Source organism: Epinephelus fuscoguttatus, linkage group LG3, assembly GCF_011397635.1.
Source record: "Epinephelus fuscoguttatus linkage group LG3, E.fuscoguttatus.final_Chr_v1".
Classification (NCBI taxonomy): Eukaryota; Metazoa; Chordata; class Actinopteri; order Perciformes; family Serranidae; genus Epinephelus; species Epinephelus fuscoguttatus.
In genome coordinates, this window is record NC_064754.1 from 41,357,060 (window position 1) to 41,384,948 (window position 27,889).

The 27,889-nt window shown below is 41.2% G+C and overlaps 3 protein-coding genes across 5 annotated transcripts in view; 2 read left to right on the plus strand and 1 right to left on the minus strand.

The window, feature by feature from the left end:
- Positions 1-1,680, minus strand: part of pds5a (PDS5 cohesin associated factor A) — a 32,521-nt gene extending 30,841 nt beyond the window's left edge. Inside the window, exons 1-2 of one of the 2 annotated variants that reach the window (XM_049572657.1) lie at positions 1,570-1,680; positions 485-637 (exon numbers count right to left, since the gene is read on the minus strand). In XM_049572657.1, coding sequence (XP_049428614.1) covers positions 485-598 — 114 coding nt within the window. In that variant the 5' untranslated portion in view covers positions 599-637; positions 1,570-1,680. Of the gene's footprint in view, positions 1-484; positions 638-759; positions 1,220-1,569 lie in introns of those variants that run through there. The other variant, XM_049572656.1, reaches the window with a different exon arrangement.
- Positions 1,681-3,878: 2,198 nt separating this feature from the next.
- n4bp2 (NEDD4 binding protein 2) lies at positions 3,879-21,175 on the plus strand. Its single transcript, XM_049572644.1, has 16 exons — positions 3,879-4,342; positions 5,193-6,210; positions 7,502-7,626; positions 7,811-7,899; positions 9,680-9,756; positions 9,913-10,053; positions 11,918-14,640; positions 15,069-15,154; positions 16,732-16,777; positions 17,130-17,353; positions 17,447-17,571; positions 17,765-17,891; positions 18,349-18,525; positions 18,744-18,912; positions 19,494-19,617; positions 19,759-21,175. Exons 1-16 carry the CDS (start codon positions 4,090-4,092, stop codon positions 19,802-19,804), a joined length of 5,550 nt encoding a protein of 1,849 aa, XP_049428601.1. The 5' UTR covers positions 3,879-4,089; the 3' UTR covers positions 19,805-21,175.
- Positions 21,176-23,906: 2,731 nt separating this feature from the next.
- On the plus strand, positions 23,907-27,751 carry rhoh (ras homolog family member H). Of its 2 annotated transcripts, none has more exons than XM_049572721.1 (2): positions 23,907-24,168; positions 25,323-27,751. In XM_049572721.1, the coding sequence occupies exon 2, from the start codon at positions 25,823-25,825 to the stop codon at positions 26,408-26,410; it is 588 nt and encodes a 195-aa protein (XP_049428678.1). In that variant the 5' UTR covers positions 23,907-24,168; positions 25,323-25,822; the 3' UTR covers positions 26,411-27,751. The 2 variants fall into 2 exon arrangements, with proteins under 2 accessions (XP_049428678.1, XP_049428679.1); XM_049572722.1 differs by having other exon boundaries at positions 25,326-27,751.
- The last annotated feature ends 138 nt before the right edge of the window (positions 27,752-27,889 follow it).

Consider the following 27,889-nt stretch of genomic DNA (forward strand, 5'->3'; position numbering starts at 1 on the left):
AGTATGATACATGTATACAAAATGATATGTGATGTGATTCAGTACTTCTTTGAGAAAGAAATCCAAACGTGAGTCACTCATATGTTCCCTTGCAGGAAAAACAGCTTCAATGAGGAATGTTGTTTTTTCTTGTGTTGACATTTAGGGATCATCACAGTTTTCCAGTTTTCAGGGGATATGATGTAATGCTGATAAACTCGGAGACTTTAATACTTCTGAACTATAGTATCTCCAGTACTATATCCCATAAGATCAACAATGTCATAACACTCTGACTCTGGTAGTGATTACATTATATTAGTTAACAGACAACAAAAACAGGGGATTGGGAAAACAGTCTGCCAATACAGAAGAGCCTCTTATAATATACATCAGTTTATAAAGTTAGGAGGGTTTTGGCACTGTGCCAGAGGCTGGACACTGATAAATGAGGTTAGGGTTTGCAGAAAATGTATCGTGACAGCAAGAATCCCCATCATCATACCTTCAGTCGTTTGACCACCTCATCGTTGCTGATTTTGTCCGTAATCTCCTTCACTCCGGGTGGATAGATGATCTTTCCGTCCCCCGCCGGTTTCTGCTGTTGCGGGAACTCCATGCTTGTTGGTGTATGGTCCACACGGTCTTCTACTGGCCTCTATGGGTCAGAAAACAAAAGTTCAACACAACCATGCTACCGCACTTATCAAAACCTTGTTATAAGCATCATTCTTATTTGCCAATCATTAATCTTGCCCACTAAAATTGACAGCACCGTACCTGTATATTAAACGATATTCTGATCCAGCAAAGTTTTCAGACAGAAAGACAACATTCAACCAGCATTGTGCATATCATTAGCTTGTATGCTAAAATACCCTCAGCTAAACATCAGCTCCATATTTTCCGTAAATTTCTCTTGAAACATGGTATCGCTGGGTAAACAAGCTCAATTCCTATTACGGTACCCTTGTGGCTATTTAAACCGCTAAGTTGTTAGAAAAACACTTTAAAACACCACGAGAGCAGCCGGTGTATGTCTACTGTCATACAGGTTATCAAATTAGCTAGCTAGCTAGTTGCAGTGCAAACATCAATGGCTAGCGGCTAGCATTTTGCGGGAGGGAAGTAAAGCTAGCAGCGAGCGGCTAATGCACGTTAGCCGTGCCTGCTATCTGGTTAGCCTACTTTGCTAGCTTAGGCCGCAAACTATTGAGGTACCCATCACATCTCCAGCTACAGACAATCACAGAGGAAGTAAAGTATCCTATCATTGCTGCCTAAAATAGCGATGCTCGTGGTCAGTTCCTGTGGTTTACAACAAATGCAACTACTTTGTGAAGTTTAAAAATCAAGCTAATTTACTTGTTACTATCTTTTTTCAACTTCAACGCATCGCTCCGCACTGCCGCTAGTTTACAGGCGAAGAAGGGCTGCTACCGTCGCCCTGAGCCCTCCTCTCTCACCACCAACTTGCCCTCAAAGATGATTTTTAACACCCTAACAAATGCAAAATGAATCTATTTTCAAATATACAACTACGACTAAAACAGCACGATATTTGCCAAGCGTCTCCCCGTCTGTATTTACCTCTCAAGTGGGCCGTTTTAATTCATTAGTCTGACACAGGTTGGGTTTAGTTTTCGGCACAAAGCTCTCTGTCCGTTCAGTCAGTGCTGTCTGTGTGTAGGCTGGGTGCAGAGCGCCCCCCTCGGTCTCACCGGAGTATTGCAGCACAAAATACATGGCGGGAGTCAGGAACAAACAGCTCGTACACCCAAATCAGTTTCAGTCCTTCAACCTAATGTGGCTTTATCTTTAAAGTATACGCTGTACTGGTCAAATTTGCTTTTGTTAACAAAATGTAATGACTGTGTTTATATGTACATTCACAAATACATGATGCAGTTTTCATTTTGTGGATATATGCTATGTACAGGAAACTATTGAAAATATATTAATTTACCAATATTAATCTCTAATTGCAGTAGTTACTGTAAGTGTCTACAGTGTCTACAGTGATGATCGGTCAATACTTATTTCTGCTACCACTACCTTGAATGGTATTGCTGTTTCTTCGTATCATTGTGGTATAAACGAATTCAATCAATGACTCAACTTTCCTTAAAGTAATAAAATGTGAGCGTAGTGACACCTGGTGGTCAACTGGTAGTTATGGACAATTGGAAAAAATGGTTCAACTTTACCCATTTTATGGATGCTGCAGACCATCTACTTTTGATCAAATAGGCAGATTTTCTGCATTGACCAAAACTAACCACTATTTCATTGTTTCAGTAACATCTGACATGGTAATGTTCTATTGGTTAATGCACATTAATGATAATAGGGTCTACCGTAACAGGGATAAAGTGCCTAATTCATCAGATACTGACACACATTCACACACAAAAAGAATAAATGGCTGGGATGAGAGTGTTACAGGAGGCTACTGGTCTTAGCCTAACTCCCAATTACAACTACAAAGAAGTGATAAGTAATCAAGGTTCAATTTTGAAAAAAAGTAGCTATGAAGTATTAAAGATTTTTTTTAAAGTAATGGCCTATAACCTATAATATATAGACTATTTTTAAATCGCAAAATTGTTTGTGCAGCCAATGTCAAAGTACACAGAACTCCAGATATTGAATTTCATGACCAAAACCTTATTGCGTGTATTTTACAGTACCTACCCAAAATCCTAGCCATGTACATTTACCCCAATACTTGAGTTTAAAGCTAATTTTAAAAATGGATTTCCTACAGAAAATCTGTATGAATACTGACAACCGAAATTGCAAAGCATTGCTGAGAAATGAGGTATCTTACAGCGCAATTGCATTGCACTGCTGAAAAACGTGAAAACTGAATTGTAAAACTGGCAGAGTTGAAAGCTGAACTGCATTACCTAAGAAGCTAAGAGCTGAAACACATTGCTAGAAGAGCTGGAAGCTAAACGGTAGTACTGTCACTGGTGGAAGCTGAAATTTCCTAAAAGGCTGAATTAAACAAATGCTTTTAGTTTAATAGCATAAAATCGAAGTTTAATACATGCATAAATGTCCTAAAAGAAAAGAGCATAACGGTTTGACCTTTGAAGGGAAGTATAAATAGGCCTTCTTTGTAACCCATTTCAAGTTTAAATGAAGTTTGTAGATAAAAGTATGGGAATTGTAAAATTTCAAAGTGGACTAGACTGAAGTCTTTTTTCAACTCACTAAAATGTCTTAACCTTTGAAAAAGCTTTAAATGAAGTATGACTGTCTAGGAGTTTTTGTTTTGAATGTTCAGTTTTGTGTTACTATCTTGGGGCTTTTATTTAGAAAATCCAGCCTTGTCCTTTCCAACCAGTAAAATCCTGTTGACATCTAGGGAGTTTATTTTGAAAATCCAGCGAAAACCAGAGTCAGAGCTCCTCTTGCCTGGTTGGTGCATTACCTAAAGCAGCTAAGAGCTGAAAGACAGTGCTTGAAAAGTCAATGCTGATTCAGCATTTACACAAATATTTAGTAGTTACTAGTTTCTTTGTGTCAACTTCCAAGGTGTGGTGAAGCATCATCCATGTAAGAGGTTAAAATGCTGCTTATATGTTAATGTATCACTAATAATAATGCAGTGTAATTACATGACAATTTCACAATGACAGGGCTGCATATGAAAACTTTTGAGACATCACATTTTTCTAATTCTGAAGCTCTATGTAAGACTTGAATGCATGACTATTTTGTATCGTTACATGGCTACTTTTACTCACGTAAAACCTCTGTATAAGGTTAGGTTTATCCACAAATGCTGAATTGTTCAGAAAGGCCGGGCTTCAAATTCAAGTCTCAACATGCACCATGTGCCACGGCGACCTTTTATTTTGAAGTCACTGTCTTGACTTCCGGTGTTAACCTCTCTGGCGGACTTGGCAGTATTCACGCTTTCTGATGTATTTCCACCACTTGGAGTGCTGTTAGATAGCATAACCTTGAGTTGTTGCACTTTGGTTACTCCACAGAATCATGGTTTCAGCTCCGGGACACCCCCAGGTAGCTCCAGCGCTACTTAGTTAGCTCCATGTAGCCGCTAACGAGAGCAACCGGCGGCTACAGCCCGGATAGGGAATGCCTCGGAGAAAGAAAAACAGCCAAAGCCCGGCCAGAGTCCCCGGCGGACCGCCAGAGGGGGGAAGCCTCGGCCACAACACCAGCTACCGACTACCTCAGGGATTTGACGGTGCCATGGCGAACAACTTTCCATCCAGCACCTCGCTCCCCAGCTCCGTCAAGGAGAACATCGTCAAAAGCATGCAAGAGATGTTCTCACACCTGGAGCCAGAAGTTATATACATCGTGCTGTCCGAGTGTGATTTCAAAGGTAGCATTAAACACGGAAGACTGGTAATCCAGCCTGCTCTTTGACTCATGGAAATGCTATTTAGTGTTGTATGTCTAACCAGTTAGCTGTGTAGCTTGTTAGCAGTGTTACTATAACAGCATTTTACAACGTTACTGTGTAGTGGGAGTCCCATGTGTATTATTGACAGTATCAGCAGTCATCTGAAACTGCACCTTAAATTCCTTGGGTCAGCAACCCACGCACCCTCTTCCACCTGTTGTGCCTGTTTATATAAGCCACGAGTCCCTGCGTTCCCAATACATATATGTACTGTATGTGTACACTTTACTTTTAACTGCCTACATTGCTGATAGAAGAATAAAATGCTGTATCAAAGCCTGGGGGACACAACAGAAAACCTGCAACCGAAGCCCAGTCGTTAATCCCAGGTCAGATGACTGCAGAGTCCTGCCTGATAAGGCACAGTTTACAAAATTACACAGAAAGGAGTTATTTAAAAGACTGAGAAGTTTAGAAGTAGGACAGCCAGGTTCCGTACCACCACTTACCCAGAGAGTGCTCATGTCCTTAACTCCGAAACCACCTATTGTGTTGTTATTATTCTTGTCACTGTAATGGTATGTCTGAAATGGTGTTCATCATCATTGGTTTGTGGTGATGACAGCATTGCTGCAGTAAGGCTTCTTTTGCATACCCTTATTTTTAGTTTTTTTTAAATGCATTTTTAATCACTTTAATGTTTTATTTTGTTCTATGTGAGCTCATCAATGCACATTCCCATCAACTACGTTAAAATAAGTATTGAAAAATGTAATCGCGACTTTTAAATCAACTCCGGGTGTCTGTGGTTTCTCTGTTTGTGTTCTAGTTGAAAATGCAATGGACTCTCTCTTGGAGCTGTCTGTGGCTGCTGAAGTTGTAGCCCCTATACATTCTCCAGTCTCTGGCTTTGAGCGCACTGCTGCAGCCCTGCTCAGCCCTCGCCACTTTTCTGAACCTAGACCAGACCCAGACTCCTCCAATCCATCACAGCTGCCCTCCTCTCCCCCCTCCACCAACCTCCTGACAGCAGACCTGGACCTGCTAGTTGATCAGGAGCTGGAGACACTGGACGCACAACAAGGCGTTAAGGAAGAGCATGGCAGCAGCCAGTATTTATCTATTGGCACCTCGCTTTCCTCTTTCCCCCCACCACCAATCCCACAGCAGGTCCTCCCTGAGCTGCTTCAGTCCAGCCTGCAGCCTGGATCTAGAGGGCCCTCTGGAGGTGACCTGGTGGAGCATGTTTCTGAACCTTCCTCTCCGCTCGACCAGCTCAGCACTTGGGAAGATAAGACTGTTGAAGAGCGGCAGTCGATGGTGGATTTCACACATCTGATGACAGAGATGCCTGCAGAAAAGCCGAAACCTCCTTTGGACCTGGCAGCTTCAGGACGTCCCTCAGCTTTCCAGGTGTATAAAAAGCAAGACCTATCGCATGCTCTCTCAGAAAAGGCCGGGGTCATGCCCCCTAAAGTAGTAGTTGGAGGTGCAAGATCTAAGGTGAACATGTTGAATCAGGTGCCTCTAGGTTACATGCCGTCACCCTGGAATCTACAGGCACCAGTGTTTTCTCCTCGTATCCATGGGAACCAGGGGCCAGCCTTCATTACCCCTGTAGCTCAAACACCGTCCAACTGGCCTGGCCAACCCAGGCATGTCTCTCCCTGGCTGATTCAGGGCCCGGTCAGCCAAGCACCTCTCAAACCTTCTGCTACTATTCCAAAATCCTGGGCCCTGCCTGCTGCTCCGCATCCTCCTGCGCAGTACAGCAGGCATCGTTTGGAAGGGAGGGTCCTTGTTCTGCTACGTGGTGCTCCAGGATCTGGCAAGTCGACCATGGCTAAGTAAGATTTTTGGGGTACTCTATATAACAGTACACTTTAGTAGCACAAGTTGTTTAGGAGGGCGGTTTTGCAGTTGCATCACAGCTTCAGGTAGCAGAGTGGAGACTTGTTTGAATCTAGGGGTGTAACGTGAGATCGATCTGTATCGATATATTGATTCAGTGATCAGCGATCCAATATCATGGATGCAGAGTGAAATCTGATACAGATCATCATCCCTAAGAAACAACTTTATTTTGAAATTTCCATGGCACATCTTCGTCCCCCGTTCAAGTGCACCTCCTTCCAAAACATTTAAACAGTGCTAACGGCCTAGCGCCAGGCAGACGATGGCAAGCAGCCAAGAAAAAGACAACGAGAACATTTACTGATATTGTCTCATATGTATCACAGGCCCCTGAACTGAATATAATATCGTATTGTGACAGTACTTGTGATTTACACCCTTATTTGCATCCAAATAATGCCAGAAGAAGAAACAAGTAGTTTTTGGAAAGTACTTATTTAGCTTTTAAACATACAGCTAATAGTGTTCTCAGAAAAGCAAAATGAGTGCATGTCTTCTAGTGTTTTCTTTGGCTTTTTGTTGATTTTGTTATACAAATACATTTATTGTCACACTGTACCCAAGCTACATAACAGGAATAAAATATAAGTATAAAATATCAAATATAAATAAAAGTAAAACAAGATGATACGGATAAATAGGCATGGGAAGGGAATAAAAGATTGGGTGTTTCATTGTGTGTATTTTAGGTGTCTTTAGATGCGAGACTGTGCACAGGTGACTTAAAACATTAACTTCTTTCCGTAAAATACTTTATAACTTATGTCTTAAAAGGTGTGATCTAAATAGAGTTTGCTTACTTGTGTAAAAAGCATGTATGACTTTAACTGATTGTTTTTAATCATATAGTCAGCCAAAGTAGATATTTTTGCAATTTGAAATCCTTTGGTTGTTGCAGAGTCAGTAGAATTTTGCTTTACTTGCCAGTGTTAAAGCACAGCAACAAGTGTTACTGTTGAAATTGATACACTTGCAATCTCTGTGTGTAGTGCCTGTAGGCCATGTTTACATCAGACATGTTTTAGTCAGAGCAGTGATGATTTGCTAACAGACCTAACAAGATCCCATCATCTAAATATACAGTAGATCAGATGTGTCAGTAGTGAGATGATTAACTACAGCTTCATAGCAAAAGCAGTTTTCTATGAAGTCACAGACTTACTACAGCAATCACAACCTGTGTTACATCACCTGAAAGCTGTCTTTATCTCTATGTGTCTGCAGAGCCTTGTTAGAGCATAACCCAGGTGGAGTTAAACTGAGCACCGACGACTTCTTCACTCGCCATGGAAAATATCAGTTTGACCCCACTGCTCTGGGGGAGGCCCATGACTGGAACCATAAACGAGGTAAGCAACACGCATACAAACACACAGTTATGATAAGGAGTGATTCAGCAGTAGCAAGTCAAAGTCAAAAGATTGGTTTATCTATTTAATTGATTGCTATTGTTTCCCCTTAAGTGCTGTGTGCAGAATAACAAAGGGTTTGTTTCTCTTGTGCTGTCTCTCTTGTGCCAACTTTGTTCTATAGCTAAGGAGGCTTTTGAAAGGGGCGCAACCCCCATCATCATTGACAATACCAACATGCAAGCCTGGGAAATGAAACCCTATGTGGCTCAGGTCAGTGTGCTTGCTCAACATACACTAAGCACGGTAACAGCTTCCACGGGGCTAACTGATTCTGCTGTAGCACTAATTGCTCTGGAGGAGAGGCTCACAAAAGTTCTTTTAAATTACATTTAATACATAACACTGTCGCACATTAGGCTACGTTCAGACCAACTTCAGCACCTGCATGAAGAAATGCAGCGTGATGAAAGATTTAGTACTTGCTGCAGTGATAACATCCAAGTTTTGTAAAATAGCCATTAGCCATTAAACACATTAAAAGGATAGTTCAGATTTTTTGAAGTGGGGTTGTATGAGGTACTTATCCAGAGACAGTATATTTCATACAGTTGATGTCAGTCAGCATGCCCCCAGTCTGGAGAAGCAGGCTGGAATTTGACACAGAAGCTAAGCAATGTACTGCAGTGGACAGGGACAAAAACATTCATTCATTCATTCATCTTCTAACCGCTTCATCCTCTTGAGGGTCGCGGGGGGGGCTGGAGCCTATCCCAGCTACATCAGGCGAGAGGCAGGGTACACCCTGGACAGGTCGCCAGACTATCGCAGGGCTGACACATAGAGACAAACAACCATTCACGCTCACATTCACACCTACGGACAATTTAGAGTCACCAATTAACCTAGTCCCCAATCTGCATGTCTTTGGACTGTGGGAGGAAGCCGGAGTGCCTGGAGAGAACCCACGCTGACACGGGGAGAACATGCAAACTCCACACAGAAGGGCTCCCACACCCGGGATCGAACCGGCAACCCTCTTGCTGTGAGGCGAGAGTGCTAACCACCTCACCACCGTGCCGCCCGGACAAAAACATATTTTAGAAAAAAATTAAATTAAAAAAATTAAATTAATTAAATTAAAAATTAAATTCCCACCTAAAAAAAAATCAATATCTCTTAAAGTGCACACTATATTGAGAGTATTTTCACTGCTTTACCGTAATGCCAGACACTGATTTCTGACTAGAACATGAGGCAGTTATATTGTTCTCTTCAACGCCAGACTCCATTGAGAAAAACAGTGATTTAACATTGCGGAACAAAGGAGCTGCTGGTCTACTGCAGCCTCCATCAGTTAGTTTGTTTGTGTTTTTGTGTGACTTTGGCATTTAAAATGGTTAGTTTGGATTCAACAAAGTCACACAATAAAACAAACTAACTGATCGAGGCAGTGGTAGACCAGCAGCTCCAGTGTTCAGTGAGCTAAAATTACTGTTTTAATTATTAGAGTCTAGTGGCTTTGACGGAACAAAATGGGGAACCGAACTGTTTACAGCTTACCCATTGGGACGGGCAGTCTGACGGAGCGATAAAGCGGTAAAATACTCTCAATATAGCATACATTAAAACCGATACTGATGTTTTTTAGACGGCTAAAACATGTTTTGCTGCTGCCCCCGCTCACAGCAGTACATTGCTTAGCCTCTGTGTGGGACTGCAGCCTGCTTCTCCAAACTGGGGACGTGTTGACTAACCTCTACTGTATGTAATAATCTGACTATGGAAAAATACCCCATAATGTCCTAATTCAAAAAATAAATCATGTTCATGTTCATACTGATGCATCCTTGTTGTAATGCAGGGCTGATTTCTGTCTGAACTCCTCTGTCTGCCTGTTGAACTACACTTTTGCCTTATACCTCTTTATGTATTAACATTGATAGAAGCATTTAGTCTCTGAAACAAATACGTTGTGAGATTACATAACATTTGGCCTGACAGTGTAAACTTTGTTCTGAACTGTAAATGTTTGGTCCCCTGTTTATTAAAGGCACTGAAACATGGATATAAGGTGCTGTTCAGAGAGCCAGACACTTGGTGGAAGAACAAGCCCAGAGAACTGGAGAGGTGAGAGAGAGGGGGGGATTACAGTAGCATCTATTTTTTTTAATGTAGAATGGCAGTAAAACTTTTTGCACGTGACCAGCAAGATACTGTTGGAGACAATTTTATATATTCCACTTTTGCATCTTGTTCTGTTTGTACGTGTGTTTCTATATGCAGACGCACCACACACAACGTGCCAGCGGAAAGGATCAGACGCATGCTTAATGGCTATGAGCGCTTCGTCACGGTGCAGTCCATCATGGGTTCACAAATGCCTGAGATAAAACAGCAGCTCCTTCTGGCGAACAGAAATTCACAGTGAGTTTCACCTTTGTACATTGGTCTTGGAGACAGCGAATCTGCTTTGTTTCACATAGAAGACCCAAATGTGACTCACATAATCAGGAAAAGCAGCTAATTTAAGAGTCAACATGAATATTCTCAAAGACAAATAAGTTTTCTGTATATGACAGTTAAAGACACTGTCAGTGTGGAATACTGCAAAACTACCACTGACTCAGCTGCAAGCTATACAGCATGTGTTGATTTGTGGATGAGATTAGATCTGTCTGCAGGGTTAGGAATTTATGTATATGGATATAAAATATTTTACAGCTAAAATAGTGGAATTTAATGACTGTTGACAAGGGATGCACAATAAGGGGTGTCGTAGAAGGGGGAAAAGTGGGACTGATTACCCATGGCCCCAATGGGAGGGGGGCCCTCGAAAAGCCTGGAATGAAAAGTTTGGTTTTACTGGCAATTTTTTATTTCTAATTAGTGCCATAACAAAATTAAAATTGGCTGAATAAAGTGGTTGAAAGACTGAACTTTCTATAAAAGAAATAGTGGAATTCTCTTGCATCTCTCTTACCAAAATGGTTTAGTCCATCCCTGCACTTGGATTTATTCATCTCTAATTGCAGCTAGAGTCACAAAGTGACCGCTTAAGCTGCTGGAGCACCAGCGTTTACTGATATGTGTTTCCCCATGAAAGGGAAAAAAGTGTTCCAAAAGAGAAAAGAAAGAAAACAGGTAAAGGGAAAGAAAGCAAATTCAGAAGGTCTGTGAGAGAGACATAGGTCAAGAGAGGAAGGGCGGGGACGACGACACAGAGACTGCTTATGCATAGGACCCAGAATTTGTTGCTATGCTCCTGTACACAATGTTTATACACTAAGTTTTACTTAAAACTGATGAATCCAAAGTACATTATACCAGACGTATCTTTGGTTTTCATTTCACTGTAATACCACCATGTATCTAGTTTCTAGTGGTGACTTTACCTATACTCAATGTTATTTATCTATTTATTTAATTTGGCATATATATATATATATGGCTCTCTGACACTCTGTTGCCATAAAGGAATAGTTCACCCACAAATGACCATTTGTATATCAGTTACTCACCCCGTGTCATGTTGAGTTTGTGAAGAAATCTTTGTTTTTCCTGCATGCCTCCACAGTGAACGAGGAATCCAAAATCGGTGAACATTCTTGAATTGAAGTAAAAGGGTTTGAGTTTAACACCGGCAAAACTAAATTTGACTCCTGTTTACAAAGTTTCACACAACTCATTCATTATAATCCAAGTCTCATTTAGCCAGTGTTTTATAAAACACATGTGCAAAGGCAGTCTCACGCACAAATGTGTAGCGTGCCTTGGCAACTCCATTGAAAGCACAAGCAAAGATTAAATACATGTTCTTGCCCCTGATGCGCTACTTGTATTACTATTCGTGTTTTAGCCTGTAAGGTTTTAGCGAAAATGCGTGTGTTTGGGAAGTATTGAGAATACAGCTGAGGAAATCAGAGTGTGTTAGAGTTTGCAAACAGATGTTATGATATGGTTTTGCTGTTGGTAAACACAGTCCCCCTTTACTTCAATTCATCAAGAATTTTCTTAGTATTTGGATTTTTCATTCACAGTGAAGGCATGCGAGAAAAACAAAGGATTCCTTTAAGTGATTTCTTTTTTATCTTATCAACAAAATTTTAGATCATTCTAGTATTAAAAAAACCCTTTGTGGTTAAAATAAACGTAACTCATGAGATTTATTGTCATCCAGTAAACATGGACCATCCAACATCATTGGGCTAAATCAGACATGATGTTGATATTGTGCAACCATCATTAGTTTTGTTAATTGCACCACTCCAACCTCTCTTGTTTTCTCTAGGCTGGTGACTTCTGAAACACCTCGTCCTGACCTTGTAGGGCAGCCTGGATTGGCTGAGGAATCTAAGAAATCCCGCCCTCAGCTGTATTCCTCCCTCCCTGATGTGTCCTCTATTGGTCGCTCCAGCGAAGTGGGAATATTAAAAGACAGCACCCACAAATCTACGGAGTCCCTCAATTTCCAGCCAACTGGAACACTTCCGGAGAACAATGAAATGCCCGATGGAGATGACGACGTGGATTTGGGGGAATTAGATTCTGAGTTGGACGCCCAGTTGGAGCTGAATTGTCCAACAGGAGATCAGAGAATCCCCGACTGTATTGTGGAATCAGTGATGAGCGAAGATCATCGTGGGGAAGAAATACCTGTAGCTTTCTCTGAGTCTATTGCACAAAGAGTGAAGAGAGAAAGGCCGAGCAGGAGGTCTGACTTGGACAGGTTGGAGCCTGCAGATCTAGTGAAAGATACTAACCAATCTAACAGTGAGGCGAAGGAGAAAGAAAAGACAAAGGAGGCAGAAGAGGTTGAGATGGTGAGGGATGGGGAGGAGATGGAAATGCCTGAGATATTGGATTTTGTAGGAGATTGGCCTTGTGAAGAGTCCCTTGAACAGCGACAGGTGAGGAGAAGAGAAAGGCATAAAGATGGAAATGGGCAGGAAGACGAAGGTGTATCTCAAGAAGCTAATGACAATCCAGTGCAGTCGGGACCCAATGTGGCAGAGTTTCAGAAGCTTCTTGATCTTATTCAGACAGGAGTAGCTGACATTCAGGCCTGCTCTTCACATTCATCCTCCCTTTCCCTGAGCTCTGGAGAGGAACTGGAGAGAGGCGAGGAGGCAGGTGGCAGGTTTGAGGAGTCAGTCGGCAGTAGATCTAACATAGATGAGAGGGAACAAAACATGAACCCAGGTAACGGCAGCAGAGGTGAATTACCTGACTGTGTGTTAGACTGGAGACCAGCTGACTCTTGTAAGGTCAGGGAATCGAGGATTGATAATTGGGAGGGACTTAAAAATGAAAATGAAGCAAGTAATACCACAGATAATGTATTGGAGATTGGTAGAGAAACAGAGTCTGTGGATCTGAAATCAACCAACCCAACCAATCTCCTCTCAGCTCTTTCTACTGACTCATTAGTTGTCTCCAAAACAGTGGAGGCAGCTGTATGGCATGATGGAGAGGGAAGCTATAATATTGAAGGTGAGGTTGGTACAGAGCCTGCTGCTGCTCATACTGATACAGACAGGAATAACTGCACAGAGCTTGGCAGAGATACTAGAGGTGAGGCTGAAGGGAGTCATATTAGTGAGAGTCCTGTGTGTGAGGGCTCTGTGGAAGCAGAAAGCAGTTCTTTCAGTGGAGGCAGTCAGGAGAGAAAGCAGCGCCATGGTCGTAGATCAGGGAAACAGTGCAAACTTGCCCTCACCTTTACTCAGAACTGTCCCGACTCTTCACTGAATCCCCTTGAATGTCCCAATAACACAGCTCAAAGTGTAGACAGCACTCAGAGTAGCATTGACACAGATGTTGAGCCTAACTGTAACATTAGCCCTAAGCCTGACCTGTTCACCGAGTCCAAATCTGAGGCACACTTGCAGCCTCCTTCCCCACTTCCTCTGGTAGACACAGGTAGCCCCACCCAGACAGAACCTCAAGACTTTGCCCTTCTTTGGCGTCTCAATCGTCAAGACAGCCTTGATGATGCAGTTGTCGCTGCGTGCAGCCACCCCAGCGACATCACAGTCCTGTCTGGAGACTCTTCTCGCTTTGTGCCGGAGCTGTCCTCTGCAGTCTCTGCAGCAGTTGCAGTTCACCCATCTGGCCAAAAAGAGGTGCCCTACCGCGTGGTGCACGAGAAAGGCACACAGGTGGAGGAGAAAGAGCTCGGGGCAACTCAAGACCGGCTCGAGAGCCTGCGCATTCTCAGCCGCCATTTTAAATTGGTTAGTTTTGACACGTTGGAAGATCTGTATGACAAATGCCATCAGGACCTAGAGTGGACCACCAACCTGCTGCTGGACTCTGGAGAGAGGTTCTTCAGAGATGATGATGTTGAGAAAGAGGAGGAGGGTGGTGCTAGGGGTGAAGATAAGCAGAACCCATCCCGTCTGTGTGGGGCTTTAGGCAGGATGAGCATCACCCTAGATAAGGATCACCCTGAAGACTGGCCAAAGGGAGAGCCAACTGGGTTGGAGGAGGCGACTCAGCAGTTAAGCTTTGGGACAGTCAGTGAATCAGATGAGAACTCCAGTAATACAGATGTGCAAATCTTCGGGGGTGCAGCTGTTCCAGTTAGAAACAAAGATCATCCTGATACAACCTCACTCTTAAAAACATCTCCTCAAACAGAGCCTAATCTGCCTCTTGCAGTAAATGAAGGAGAGAGATGTGGTGACGCTGAACACAAAGTAACATCAGAGGCCGACCTAGAAGGCGGCGCTTGGGGTGGAAGCTTAGATGATGTAGTGATAATTGAAGAGTCAAGAATCGAGATTGAGGATGAGATTGCCAGCATGGATGAGATCCACCGGCTGCTGCAGGCTGAGCTAGAGGACATGGAGAGAGAGCAAAAGCAAAAGGCGGATGAGGAGAGGACGGAAAAGAGGCATGCGAAGGAGAGGAGGAGCAGACACCTGGACATTCAGTGTGTGGAGCTGAAACTACCCACTGAGCTGGCACTGCAGCTGACTGAACTGTTTGGTCCTGTCGGAGTAGACCTAGGTAACCAACACACAGATGTCGCACTGAAGAATACCTTTTACCTCAGTCACTAAGTTTAATCTTCAGCTGACGATGCAGGCCTTAATGCTACTGCACCAAAAATAATAGAAGTAATTTTTGGAAGAATGAAAATAACTTTAACAGAAGTTGAAACTCTTTCACGTGTCCACAACTGGCCAGTTGCTGCATAATGTAAAACATGTTATACATAGCCCTTGAGATTCTGCCATCTGAAATAAGGTCGTATCCTGCTGGGGTCGACGTCAGCAAAGGCATGTGGTCACAAGAGGTTCACACTGCCGAAATCAAACGGGATTAGATTCCTTAAGAAACCAATAACCAAACCAATAAAAAAAATGTTTTTTATACTTCCCTGGTACTCAGAACTAACATTAGGGTATTTGTTCACTCCACTCTACAATATTCAGGTACATGTTCCACTGATGACTATGCAGTGCAGATGGACCTGAACATGGCTAAACTGCTCCACCAGAAGTGGAAGGAAACCATCCAGGTGAGCTCTTTTAAAGCAGCTGTAAACAATATGTTTATCATAACAGTTTAGCAAACAACAGTGTGAGAGGTTTGCTCCTAATAATGAAGCCACAGAGAATTATTACGCACATCTGCAGCTCTGCAGAGCTTTATAGTGAGTTGCAGCTCATTGTTTCGGAGTTCTGTATGTCAGTGTTGTGTTCACAGCTTGTTTCTGCTGCCCCTAAGTGGCCAAAAATACAGTTATTGCAAGTCATATGGCAGGGACTATATTTACATGCTTGCACACTAATATCCACTATTATTCCGAATAGGACAGTATTATGAATTTGACAGAGGTCATGTAAACAGCAGGTTTTGTTTGGATATTCCAAATTAGGCCTTATTATGAGCAGGGCTGCACGATTATGGCCAAAATGATAATTATGATTATTCTGATCAATGCTGAGATCATAATTATTTCTCACGGTTATTCATTGTTTTTAGGGTTTCACATTTACACACTTTCACATTTAATTAAACTTTTTTTTTTCACTGTCATGTCTGAGTTGACACCAGACAAGGACAGTAACGGTAACCGTGTGGTAACAATAGCAACATTATTCTTCTCGGCCTTCATGCATTCATCATATTACAGATTGTGGTGAGTTTTTGAGCGGCTTAACAAGTTGATTGTGTTGCTTTGCAGCGTAGACACAAGTCTTATGCACTCTTTGCATATGATTACATTCAGTAAAGTTATTCACATGCTGTCATTGCAGGATGCACGCATAGCAGCATGACAGCTCCTCAAAAGTAGAGTCTGGCTGTTAAGGAAGCGCTTGATTTTAATATGCAGCTGAGTTTTCTATGAGCGGAGCATGTATTTTAAACGTCAGTGTCACAGCTGGTCATGTTCATCGAATTGTGGGAAGCCTCAATCGTGATCGTGATTAATATTTGATTAAATGTGCAGCCCTAATTCTGCATGTAGCATTTTCTGTTTAGGACAAAGGGAATATGCTGATGTTATTTAGATTTTAGGAGCATTCTTTAGACATGTATACAGCACATTTAGAATATGCATCTCAGTTGGGGGTTTTACTGCAGTTTGTAACTCATAGCCTCTTTCCTGTTTATGGTCAGCTCTACGTGTTGTCATGGATGAGTTGTACACAAACCAATTGGCCAACAGTTTGCAAGGCTGTGGGGCAGAGATGCATGGCTTAAAGAAAAGCCTTTATTTGTGGTCTTGGGCAAAAACACCTGCTTTTAAACATTCTGAAAGACTTGGATATCAACAGGTTTTTGGACATGCACAAATATTGCAACGCCAACCTTTTTAAGAGGGTGGTGAAAGGAATGAAAGAGGGAGGCTGCGTTTGTAAAGTAGAACAAGTCCGTGGCTGATGGAAGACTTTAATGATGTACTCTCTTGATGCAAAGGACCAAAATGGCCAATGCGGCTCAAGTTGGTTGTTTGTTTCCATATTTTGATGTGATAGACGACATGACAGGGAACATTAATTGGAGTATGCAGTATGTAGTCATTCATAACTTACCAGCATCAGTCAGTTCTATCCATGTAAATATATTACCCTGAATTCTCTTTTACAGGAAAAGCAGAGACAAGCAACTCTTTCCTTTCACTTGCTTCAGGAAAGTAAGTTCACACACACAGTCATTCTTAGACACAAACTTAAAATCCATGGAGCATCATGTAGTGCTAATGGCAGCATACCTTTGCTCAGCACATGATCAATACTGTGTTACATTCAAAGACACATACTATATGCGCACATTGAAACTTCATCCATATGTTTGTTGGGTTGTTTGACTAAGAATTCAAAGCCTAACCAGCACTGGAGACTGCAAATCAGATGATTCAGAAAAATCTCCTTTAAACATTACACCTGTTTATCTGTATTGTCCCGGTCAAACACGGAAATACTACTGGGATTAATGTTTCTCAGACATGACTTCATTTTGTTTAATATTTTGTTTTGAATGTACAGGTTCAGCACACTGGGGTGAGACACAGACGGCCAAATCTGGATCACGAGACCGGACACAGCCACCACGTTTCTTGTTTGGTGCAGATGATTATGCGTCGCTGGACAGCCAACCAGAGGCCCGTGGTCAGATGCCATTCATGGACCACTGGAATGTGTCCCGCCCTCATGTGTCTCTTAGAGACATCATAAAAGAGCAGCAGGCTCTGCAGGAGAATGTGAAGAAGGTAACACATCTGCCTACTGTGCCTGCAAACTTATATATTGAATCATGTCGTTCATCTCACATCCTAACCTCTGTCCAACCTTCTTCCTCTCAGACCAGACAAAGTCGCGCCGACCTAGACCGGCGTGATGGAGCCTCCCTGCTGAAAGAGGACCAGCTGTACTCCCTCTTTCCCACCATCGACCGGCATTTCCTCAAGGACATCTTCAGAGACCACAAGTGAGAAAACAACTTTGAGACTGAGTTCATTTGATTTATTTGACAGAGATGCATCATCATCATGTAACTGATGAAGGCTGATAATTCAAACATGCTCTTTTCTTCTGTAGCAAACAAAAATATATAAATCTTATGTGTTTAAACACTGCTCTATATTCCTGACTATCTTGTATATGTGTCTATGTTTGCATAGTTACAGCCTGACACAGACGGAGCTGTTTCTTCGCTCTCTACTGGACGAGGAGCCCGTCAAGACAGTGGTCGCCCCAGAGGCTCCTCGCGCTGACCACTTCAGAGCAGCCAGCAAGGAGAGGGAGAAGGTATTCACAGACACAAGCAGAGAGACACTATATAGTCTCATGTGTAGGTCTATTTTCTAGATTTATACATCTAGACTCATGCATCTCTTTATTAATCTATAGACCTATTATCGAAATAGCTGTGTAATGTCTATTTCTTGACCTCTGTGTCATTAATTGTTTTCCTAAGCATTCCCTGTCGGCATTTATGTCCCCGTTAACTAGTAAATCCTTTTTTGTTACTACAGTGCATATAGATTTTAGTATTCTTTTATTACACACAAAAACAAGAACTCTTGTACCATTATTCAAACATCAAACTGACTAAAGGCTGAACTGCTACAAAGCAGTTTAGAGTTTATTATCTGCAGTAAAAAAACATCAATGGAAACTGTGCATCTGCAAGGCTGCATCAGAAAATAAAAGTTACTGATTACTTCTTCCACCCTGTTTCTCTGTCCTTTATTTAATTTGTCAGAGGCAGAAGCCCCTGGAGCCAATCGTACCTGACTATCAGGATACGGAGGACCCAGAGTATGAGGACTTCAGGGCCGAGGCCAGCATGCAGAGGAGCCGACAGCTGGAGAGTTTCTCCAAGGCTGCTGAGGCCTACAAGCAAGGGCGCAAACAAGTGGCTTCATTTTACGCACAGCAGGTGAGGAGCTGAGTATCTTACTGCAACATTCACACATGTGAAGCACTTTGTAAGTATTTTTGAAATAATGGATGGCGGTGTGATATATATTGAAATGGAGTTAATTTAAATGTAATTATTCAGCTTTCCCTGCATTTGTTTGTTTTGAATGTGCAGCTCTTCTTTTACTAATAAATGATCAGCCCAAGGTTAATTGATTTGCATCACCTTTTTTGTAGGGACACCTGCATGGCCAGCGGATGCGTGAGGCCAATCACCGTGCAGCAGTCAAGATTTTTGAGAGGGTCAACTCATCACTGCTGCCCAGGAACATCCTGGATCTCCATGGGCTGCATGTAGATGAGGCCCTGGAGCATCTGGCCCAGGTCCTACAGGACAAAGCCACAGGTAATAAATAATATACTGCACAAAATATGGCCAAACACCAACTGTTGCTTATGACTGTTACACTTTTACCACCATACGTGTTGCAAGCTTGTTGTTCACTGTGTATTCAACCCTCTCTTGACATAGCATTATGTAAGCTACCTAGCTAACATTTATGTCAAGATATTGTTGTCATAGAGTCATAGCGACATCGTACCCACGTGTAGCATGTCATTGATAAAAGTGCTAGGAGCCCTTTTTTTTTAATAAAGTGCCGGGATGAAGCAAATGCTATGTGGTCACAGGCCCTAAGTCTTACCATCAGGTTAGATCTGGATTACAGAGATAATTGCAGGTTGGTTCTGTTTCTGAGCTTTTTGAGTATTGGGTGGGTTTGAAAACATTGGTGGGCCTCAAGTCTATACGCAAACTAGGGACAACACTGATTAGTGGCATACATCTAAATCATGTGAGGGACCAGAATATCTAACAAGTACGCTTGCATAAGGTTGTGTTCCTTCCCCTTTGGTAAAGTTTGTGCACCTCTTAACTGTATACACTGTGTGTGTGTGTTTGTTCTTCTTTGGCCTCTTTCTGTGTAGAATGTGAGCAGGGTCTGTGTCGACCTCAGCTTTCTGTCATCACAGGAAGAGGGAACCACAGCCAGGGGGGCGTGGCCCGCATCCGCCCCGCCGTTATAGACTACCTCACCAGCAAGCACTACAGGTACACACACACACACACACACACACACACACACACACACACACTCACTCACTCACTCACTCACTCACTCACACATGCAAAACACACATGCACAACCTGTTCATTGTCGCCCACCTTTTCTCTTATCTCTTTATCTCTCAGGTTCACTGAGCCAAAGCCAGGTCTCATGTTGGTCTCTTTGAAGTGAGAGGAACCTGGTTTATTGGATTCAAGCTAAAGCTGCTATGGAGGACAACACACACACGCGCACACACACACAAACACACATACACTGTGTCTCTCTCTCTCACTCTATAGTGCTACAACACTACGTATACATTGACTACAGTTTATACAGCATAGTACACCTCGTTTCGTACTTCTGTCAGTCAGCTTTGGTCCTTTTTTTTTATTAACTCTCTCTCCATCTCTCTTTCCATTGGTCTTATGGCCACCAGAAATTTAACTTAATCCCAATCTTAATCATTGTTAAATTGAGGTTAATTTTTGTTAAAATCTTAATCCTGATTCAGATCATAATAAAAATAGTTCTTCTTTTTGTTTATGAAAGATAACTGCATAGGTGTCAAACACAAATAAGGTCTTCACATGCAGTTGTAATGCTAGAATGTATGTAAATTTTACAGTTAAAAATGTTTTATATTGTGGCGCATTCTGCTTTACATTTATCTTCATGTCTTTTAAAGAGCATGAAAAATCCCTGTGTTTTGGTTGGTTTTTAATCCTCATTAATCGTCAGTATTTGCTAATCTGGAGTCATGTTTGAGAAATAATGTGAGGATTTTAGGAGACTGTTATAGAATCATGACGGCATACTGTCTACTTGGAGGTTGCTCTCTAGGATTTTAAGTAATACGGCGTTCCTTTTTGAGGCACACTTTAAGCATTTTATTTGACGTCAATTCTACATTTAATGCATGCCATCGAATCAGAGAAGTTATCGCAAAACCAAATGCTGAGAAGGAAGAGAATTTTTTCTCTCTCTTGTTTGCAGTGTTACAGTTCGTCTTGCTCACCAGGAGGCGAGACTGAAACTCTTGATGATAGACAATGAAAAGGCCAATAAACAGGTTGAACAACCTCATTTAATAGTCAGAACACCTCCTCTGAGAGTTCTGCAGCAGTCTCCTTTGTCTTAGCAGCCACATTATACTGCAACTGTTCATTTACTAAAGTCCAAGCAGAGCTTAGCTGCTAATATATTGACTCCCAAACTCAGGTAAAGATTTAGCATTTGTTTTAGCATATAGGTTATCTCTTTTGAGGCGTGTCGATTGTTTCCACCCTGTTCCTGGTTGCTTTTATTTGAACCCATTGTGCCAAATTTAAATGTAGCAGTTGTATTCATCAGGATGCTACATTATTTTTGTAGGTTTGATATAGCTTCTGATATTTTTCAGAAATATGCAACAACCATGTTGACAAATTTTACTTATTGTACATAATGTTGTGAACACATGAATTATAAAGAAAATATTGTATTTTTTTATTCATTTGTTCAAATGGTTTTACAGAGAATATTGTATTGTGAAATAAACTATTTGTTTACCGTTTAAGACTTGTGCATTTATGAGTTTACATGAATGGATATGTATCATAGTGGAAGAAATAAGCCTGTGTTACTGCTGTTGTAACAAAGCAAACCATCACAAAACTCAGATAACCCGTTTTAGGCATTTTAAAGTGGTACTGATGCTGAGAAAGAGGAACATTATAATATTTACAATGGTACTTCTTAAAAGTCAAAACAAAGACATCATGTACTTCACTTTATACTACTACTACTACTACTACTGTTTCATAGCTTCCCCAACATATGCAATTTTGACAGTTTCTTTATGAAGCCAGATTTGAAAAGGATCTTTAACGTGGACAAAAACCTCACATCCCATTCACAGATTTTTTATTGGACCAGGAAAACAAAACGAATGTGTCTTGTTATCATGGAATAGCCAGAATTTTTCTCACTTTGATGGCAGCAAATCATGAACTACTCAGATATAAATTAAAATGCAAACTGAGTCATTGGCAGAACCATATCAGCATTAACTCACAATGTATTTGGAACATTGCTAATGGCATAAAAAGAACAATACATGTATGTAAAACACTGTTGAAAAGGGCACTCCACTGATTTAGCATTACGTTAATTATTGTCAGACTCGTGACTGACAGTTTTAAAAAAAAGGATAAAATTCACTGAAGCACAACTAAAGATATACATTTTCTATTCTTTAAAACATTGACTGTAAAATAATGGATGTGGCTAATATGACATCACCCATTGGTTTGTGGACTCCGGTTTGGAAGCCTTGAGTTTTGCATTTTTTTTGTTGTCATCTTGGATTTTTATTAGCCACATTAGCCTGTCACTCAAAGCAGACACACCCTTATTAAGCATAATTGAAGGTCCTAATAATATTTAAAGAAATGACTTATATGAAAATTTGCCTCGTACTGCTGTCAAGAATGGGGAAATTAGTTTTGGAGACCAAATCCTTATTTTTGTATCAGGCTGTAAACATGTTTATTTCTATTGCTGTTAAGTTGGGCACCTTAATAAAGGGGTCTATGGGGATTGACTCGCTGTATGCGCCAGCCTCCAGCGGCCATTTGAGGAACCGCAGCTTGTAGCACTTGTGCTGGCTTTGTGTTTCAGCCCCACAAACAGACCCCCAGGAACAGCACAGCGCTTTTAAGCCAATTTGACAGAGTGGCCAAACATGGAATTACAACTTCTGCTTTCATCACGTGATGCCATGGGGCCTAAAAAGACTTATAGACTTAAGTTGTAAAAGAGGCATCTGTAAATACATTTTTTTTTTTTTTTTTTTTGAGTGCCACAACCCCTGTGAAATGACTTGTTTCACTATCGGGATTTGATGCATTTGATCCAATATATTTCTAAAGTATAGAAGAATTGCACAGTTCAATCATTTTATCCCCATTCCAGTTAGCAGAGTGCTAAACCTGAAGTTAGCCTCTTGGCTGGCGGAAGTCTCTAGTGTGTTTGCTCTCTGGAACTACCTTTGCGGAAGATCCAAGTAATTTCCTAACCCATTAACACACAATCAATCTTAAAAAACATCTGTCCGCCCCAGCGTCCATCCCCACAACTAAACCACTCTTACATACACATATGTCATCAACAACACTACCTAAAAAACAAAACAAAAACAACAACATATCAAAAATAATCTTACCGTTAGCACATTTTACATTCCTCCTCCTCATTTCTGTTCCTCACTATTAAACCTTTTTGACTTCATGCGGCACTGAGCAACTTTAATTGGAATGAATGGGCCCCCGCATCCTGTGCTGTATACAGTCCTCTTTCATGCCTGGATAACCATCTCCAACTGTCCAGTCGCAGATTTGGCAAATTTAGCTTTGAGCTGCTTGCCTCAAACAGATGAGTAGAGGGGGACATAGGTCTGCTAAGCTTATTGCTTTCTAGCTCTCCACCAACAGATTTCTTTCAGCTTTAAACTTGTAGTCTCAGACACAACTAACCAGTGATTGCTCATCCTTAATGTTTGGTTTTATTGACATTCATAAAAATCAAACATAAGGTAAAAATAGTTCAAAGATCTAATGCTAATAGTCGGCATGTAGAAGGGGTACCACCTCTAATCCATCAGCTCATCATTGAACAATCTTCACAGTCACATCATGCTAGAACATTTATGAAGTATATTTGGAGAGCGTTAGCAAGTTGTTTATGTGTGTTGATGTCTCATTAGCTCTTGTTTTTGTTTGTAATAAACACAATAAACCTCGTATTAAACCTTGCTCGGGTGCAAAATGTCTAGGTCAGCACTGCAACCCATGCTGACTCAAGTGACATCACTTGAGTCAATCCATCAGCTTTCACGGGCAGCTTTCTCTGGAGCCACAAAACACTGCACAATTTCTTCTTTTATTTTAATATAGCCTATATATTTTTACACATAGGCTACTGTTGTACTCTTCAACAACTCTAACCAGACTTTGATGTGTAAAATTGGTGGAGTTACCCTTTAGCAATTCAATAAGAGTGATACAGAGATAGGAGAGATACATAGCATCACATCTCGAGTTGGAGGTTGTTTTCTTTTGATCACATCACTGGTGTGATCACGACAAGAAGTGTAATACCTTTTTAAAAAATGTGTATTTGTACCAGCTGTGAGCTCTGCTGCTCTGTGAAATGCCAGATAAAATGGTACAAATCCACAAAGCACAGCTGCTGTGGGGGAGGCGAGCAGAACATACGAGTCACACCGCCACACTTCAACTAGCGGATGTGTTTTACTTTTCTTTTCTCTCTCACTTCCCTCCTCTGTACTCTCCAGCCTTGGTGTTTTGAGACAAGTGCCAAAATATTTCCTCTCTAATAAATACAGACTTTAATTAATGGTGTTTTAGGGCATCCAGTTTGGCAGACTGTAATTAATAACAAACTGTTTCTGGAGTTTTTGGAGGCTTTTTGCATTTCTGTCCGCACTGTGAAACCTTCAGAGACGGCAGCCAGCATCCGCCCGTTACAGATCAAGAAGACTGACAAGAGAGGTAATTATCTTTTTCTTTGTCTCAATACAGTAGCCTACTGTGTTGCTGAGATCACTGTTCTATTCAACTCTTTTCTATTCTATTCTATTCTATTTGGAAATTTAATTAAGACTCCATAATGTAGGCAAAAACCTAAACTTGTTTGAACATAAAAACTTCATGGGTTTGTTTCTACTCTCTCATTAGAACAAAAAGGTCATTATGAGTGTGTAAAATGACATTTTATTGTATTTAAACTCAAGGAAAAGTATGTTACATGAAGTAAGAAGCGTTTAAACAGTTAAATTCATTTGCACTGAAGGTTTGAACTTTGTTTTAAGACTTTATTAATTTATAATTTATTTCTCTGACAGTAGACTGAGATTATTAAAGGTTTCTTCCAGTAAGATAATTCAGAAAGTTGAATGGTGGGGAAAAAAATGATTAAAATGTCCCATTTACGTGATGGAGGTCTTTCCATCCGTGTGTCATGGCAGGTGGTTTTGAGGTTATGACTTGTTACGTCTGCTACTTTAATACAGTTGTCAAACTGTCAATTTAATGCGGTAAAAAAGTCACAATAAACCACCAGCGGTATTTTGTTGATCATAAAATAAAGAACAATCAAAATGTATATCCATCACCATATCATACAATAACACAGAGAGACATCCGCTTCTAGTATCTGATGTTCGTATATAGGGCAAATGAATCAGGACTGGTTATATAGAGGAGATACATTAGAGTAAACAGAGACAGACAGGTCATATGTAAGAGCTTTATAATACAGCAAATATGGATATGTTGTTTATGAGCCTCTGTTAAACTGTTCGGGATCAAGTTGTGAATTCTGGGTCACACCCAAACACACAAATCTTCACTTCCGTATTTGTAACGCTTTATCCTCAATATGTATCACTCAAGCAGTTGACTGCTGCTATACAGTTGAGCAGATATTTCTTATCTGTCATGCAAACCGTACTGTATCAAGGGTTACGCAGCTGTCATTCTCTCCGGCACCCTGCATATTTTATGAGAATCTGTCAGCTGGAGAAACCTAGTATGAGCTTGCAGATAAACGATTTGTTAAAGCAGTTTTAGTTTTGTCTTTTTAAAGTAAGACGATAGAGTTCTTACAGATATTTAATGTTCGGAACATATCTTCTCTTCCTCAGTAGATTTCCCACGTCATCTCTGAGTGGTTCGGTCTGTTTGGACAGAATGACAGCCATCATTCGAGAGAAGGGCCAACACCTGACCACGCTGCAGAGAGCCAGCGGAAGTGAGACGAGCCGAGACAGCCTACAGAACAAAGACATTATGTGAGGAGTCTATGAAGCTCACTGCTGGAGAACTGTTCGCTGTACATACCTGCTCCATATGAGAGACGCTTCAGGACGCTGAAAAGAAAGAGACATTAGAGGACAGGTCAACAAGCTGAATGACCACTGAAATCTCCAGGAATGGAGTTACCATAAGGCAGAGCTACAAATCAATTGCTATGAAAATTACCACCTGAACACGGAAGTACAGCACACAGATGAGTGATCACTGCCCTTGACTACCTCGTGAACGTTGCGCCTCTCCTAATCGGTTAGTTCAAGAGACACTACTCCTGAGACTTTTTCCACAATACTGCAAAACATCTAACAGAGACAGACTATCAGAGGCAACCATGAACAACCTGGAAGAGATGTCAGTGAAGTGTGTCCTGGTCGGGGACAGTGCCGTGGGCAAGACGGCCCTGCTGGTCCGCTTCACCTCAGAGACCTTCCCGGACACTTATAAGCCCACGGTGTTTGAGAACACAGGGGTGGAGGTGTACATGGATGGGGTACAGATCAGCCTGGGGCTGTGGGACACGGCGGGCAATGACAACTTTAGGCAGATCCGACCAAGATCCTACCAGCAGGCTGACATTGTCCTCATTTGCTATTCTGTGGCCAACCCTAACTCACTGGCCAGTGTCCAGCATAAGTGGATCGCTGAGGTTCGAGATAACTTGCCCAAGGTGCCGGTGCTGGTTGTGGCGACCCAGACAGATCTGCGGGAGATTGGGGCATATCGAGGCAACTGCATCTCAGCAGCGGAGGGGAGACGCGTTGCTCATGAAATCCATGCTAAAGGCTACCTGGAGTGCTCCTCCTTAAGTAACCGTGGTGTGCAGCAGGTGTTTGAGCATGCAGTGCGGACGGCCGTAAACCAGGCCAGGAAACAGGCCAGGCGACGGATGTTCAGCATAAACCAGTGCAAGGTCTTTTGACCTTTGACCTTGACTTTGTGGACACCTCAGCTTTCATGAGAAGACTTTTCTGTAATACTTCTAAGTGTACTGTTCAAACTCGCTGAGGGCTTGTAGAGGAACATGAACCCAAAGCTGTATTTCTCTTACACATGTGTAGGGTTTTTCTTCACTAACAGGGTGTCCTGCCGCTCACAAGACTTCCCTAAACTCAAACCATATTTAAAATGAGAATACCTTTCATCATTTACACAGATGGAGGATCTACTTCTGTGTGATCCAGAGAGAAGTGAAGAAAAAAAAGTGCTTCATTTTTGATTCCTCTGATCTGTTTGTGAAGTGAACCGCAGCACATCACATTCTTATTTCAAACAAGGCATCTGAGATTTTTGTGTTTCAGAAATACTCCATTAATTACCTAGCTGTGAAAGATTTACTTAAATTGAAGCATTTGAAGCTTTAATATGTTGTTTGTGAATGGATCACAAATTAACCTTTAAATCATTGTGTAAAATGAGTAAGTGCCGGTACTAACACAAATAAAACAACACAGCCAGGTTTTACAGTTGCATGAAACTTTACAGCGCGATTTGTCACAATCAAACAAGGAAAAGTCTATTCTTATGCTCCTGAAATGTAACTAATATAAAATCAGTAATGGTGAGTGCATGTTGACATTTGTCATCAGTGACTTTAAATCTCTAGAATAAGAAAATGAGGGTGTCGGCTCAGAGAGCCCAATGGGTCCACTTTTGGTGCATCGGGTTCTACGTACAGCATTTTCTTTATTACTTCTCCAGAGAGGATAACATTTCATTAGACGTGACCATGACATAAACTGTCGATAGGTCGAAGTGGGGTATATGTTTCTCCAGGTTATATGCAATATTTTTATAAATATCTGTCAAATCTATTTAAAAGAAAACTGTATTTGTATTGTTTGAAATGTTTCCTTAAACATCGGTTGCATTGAAATGAAATTTGACGAATTCAAGACACTCAACACATATCAGTCATTAAAAAATACCTTAAAACATTTGTAAAATGCTTTTATTGACAAATACAAGATACAGTATATACTTGAGAAGTGTATTTCATATTAGTAAAGGATCTAAACATTAAAATCAAAAATGTAGAATGAAGTAAACACAAGTGAAGCATCAAAATGATCTGAAATGTTGACATGAGACGGCATGCCACATACTGGCATCTATTGTGAATTTTTTTGTGAATTGTATTTTTTTTTTTTATTATTATTTAACTGTATACCTCCTTATAGATAATGTATAAAAAATATTAAGACATGACCTACTTCCTATGTATCTTGCAAACTGTCAGACTTAAATGAATTAAAACTAAGGATTCAACACATTGACCCCGTATTGTTTTATTTATTTATGTACAGTTTTACCCATATTAAATAAAATACTGGGGAAATTACTGAGTAATCTGCGAGTGTTTGAAATCAGTTCCCCAATAATGCCTGTATTATCTCCCTTC

Coding starts and splice junctions, on each gene's coding strand:
- rhoh (XM_049572721.1), top strand. CDS start 25,823: ATGAACAACCTGGAAGAGATGTCAGTGAAGTGTGTCCTGGTCGGGGAC.
- n4bp2 (XM_049572644.1), top strand. CDS start 4,090: ATGCCTCGGAGAAAGAAAAACAGCCAAAGCCCGGCCAGAGTCCCCGGC. Junction 16,778..17,129: donor CTTTCACTTGCTTCAGGAAA/GTAAGTTCACAC, acceptor TTGAATGTACAG/GTTCAGCACACTGGGGTGAG. Junction 18,913..19,493: donor CCTACAGGACAAAGCCACAG/GTAATAAATAAT, acceptor CTTTCTGTGTAG/AATGTGAGCAGGGTCTGTGT.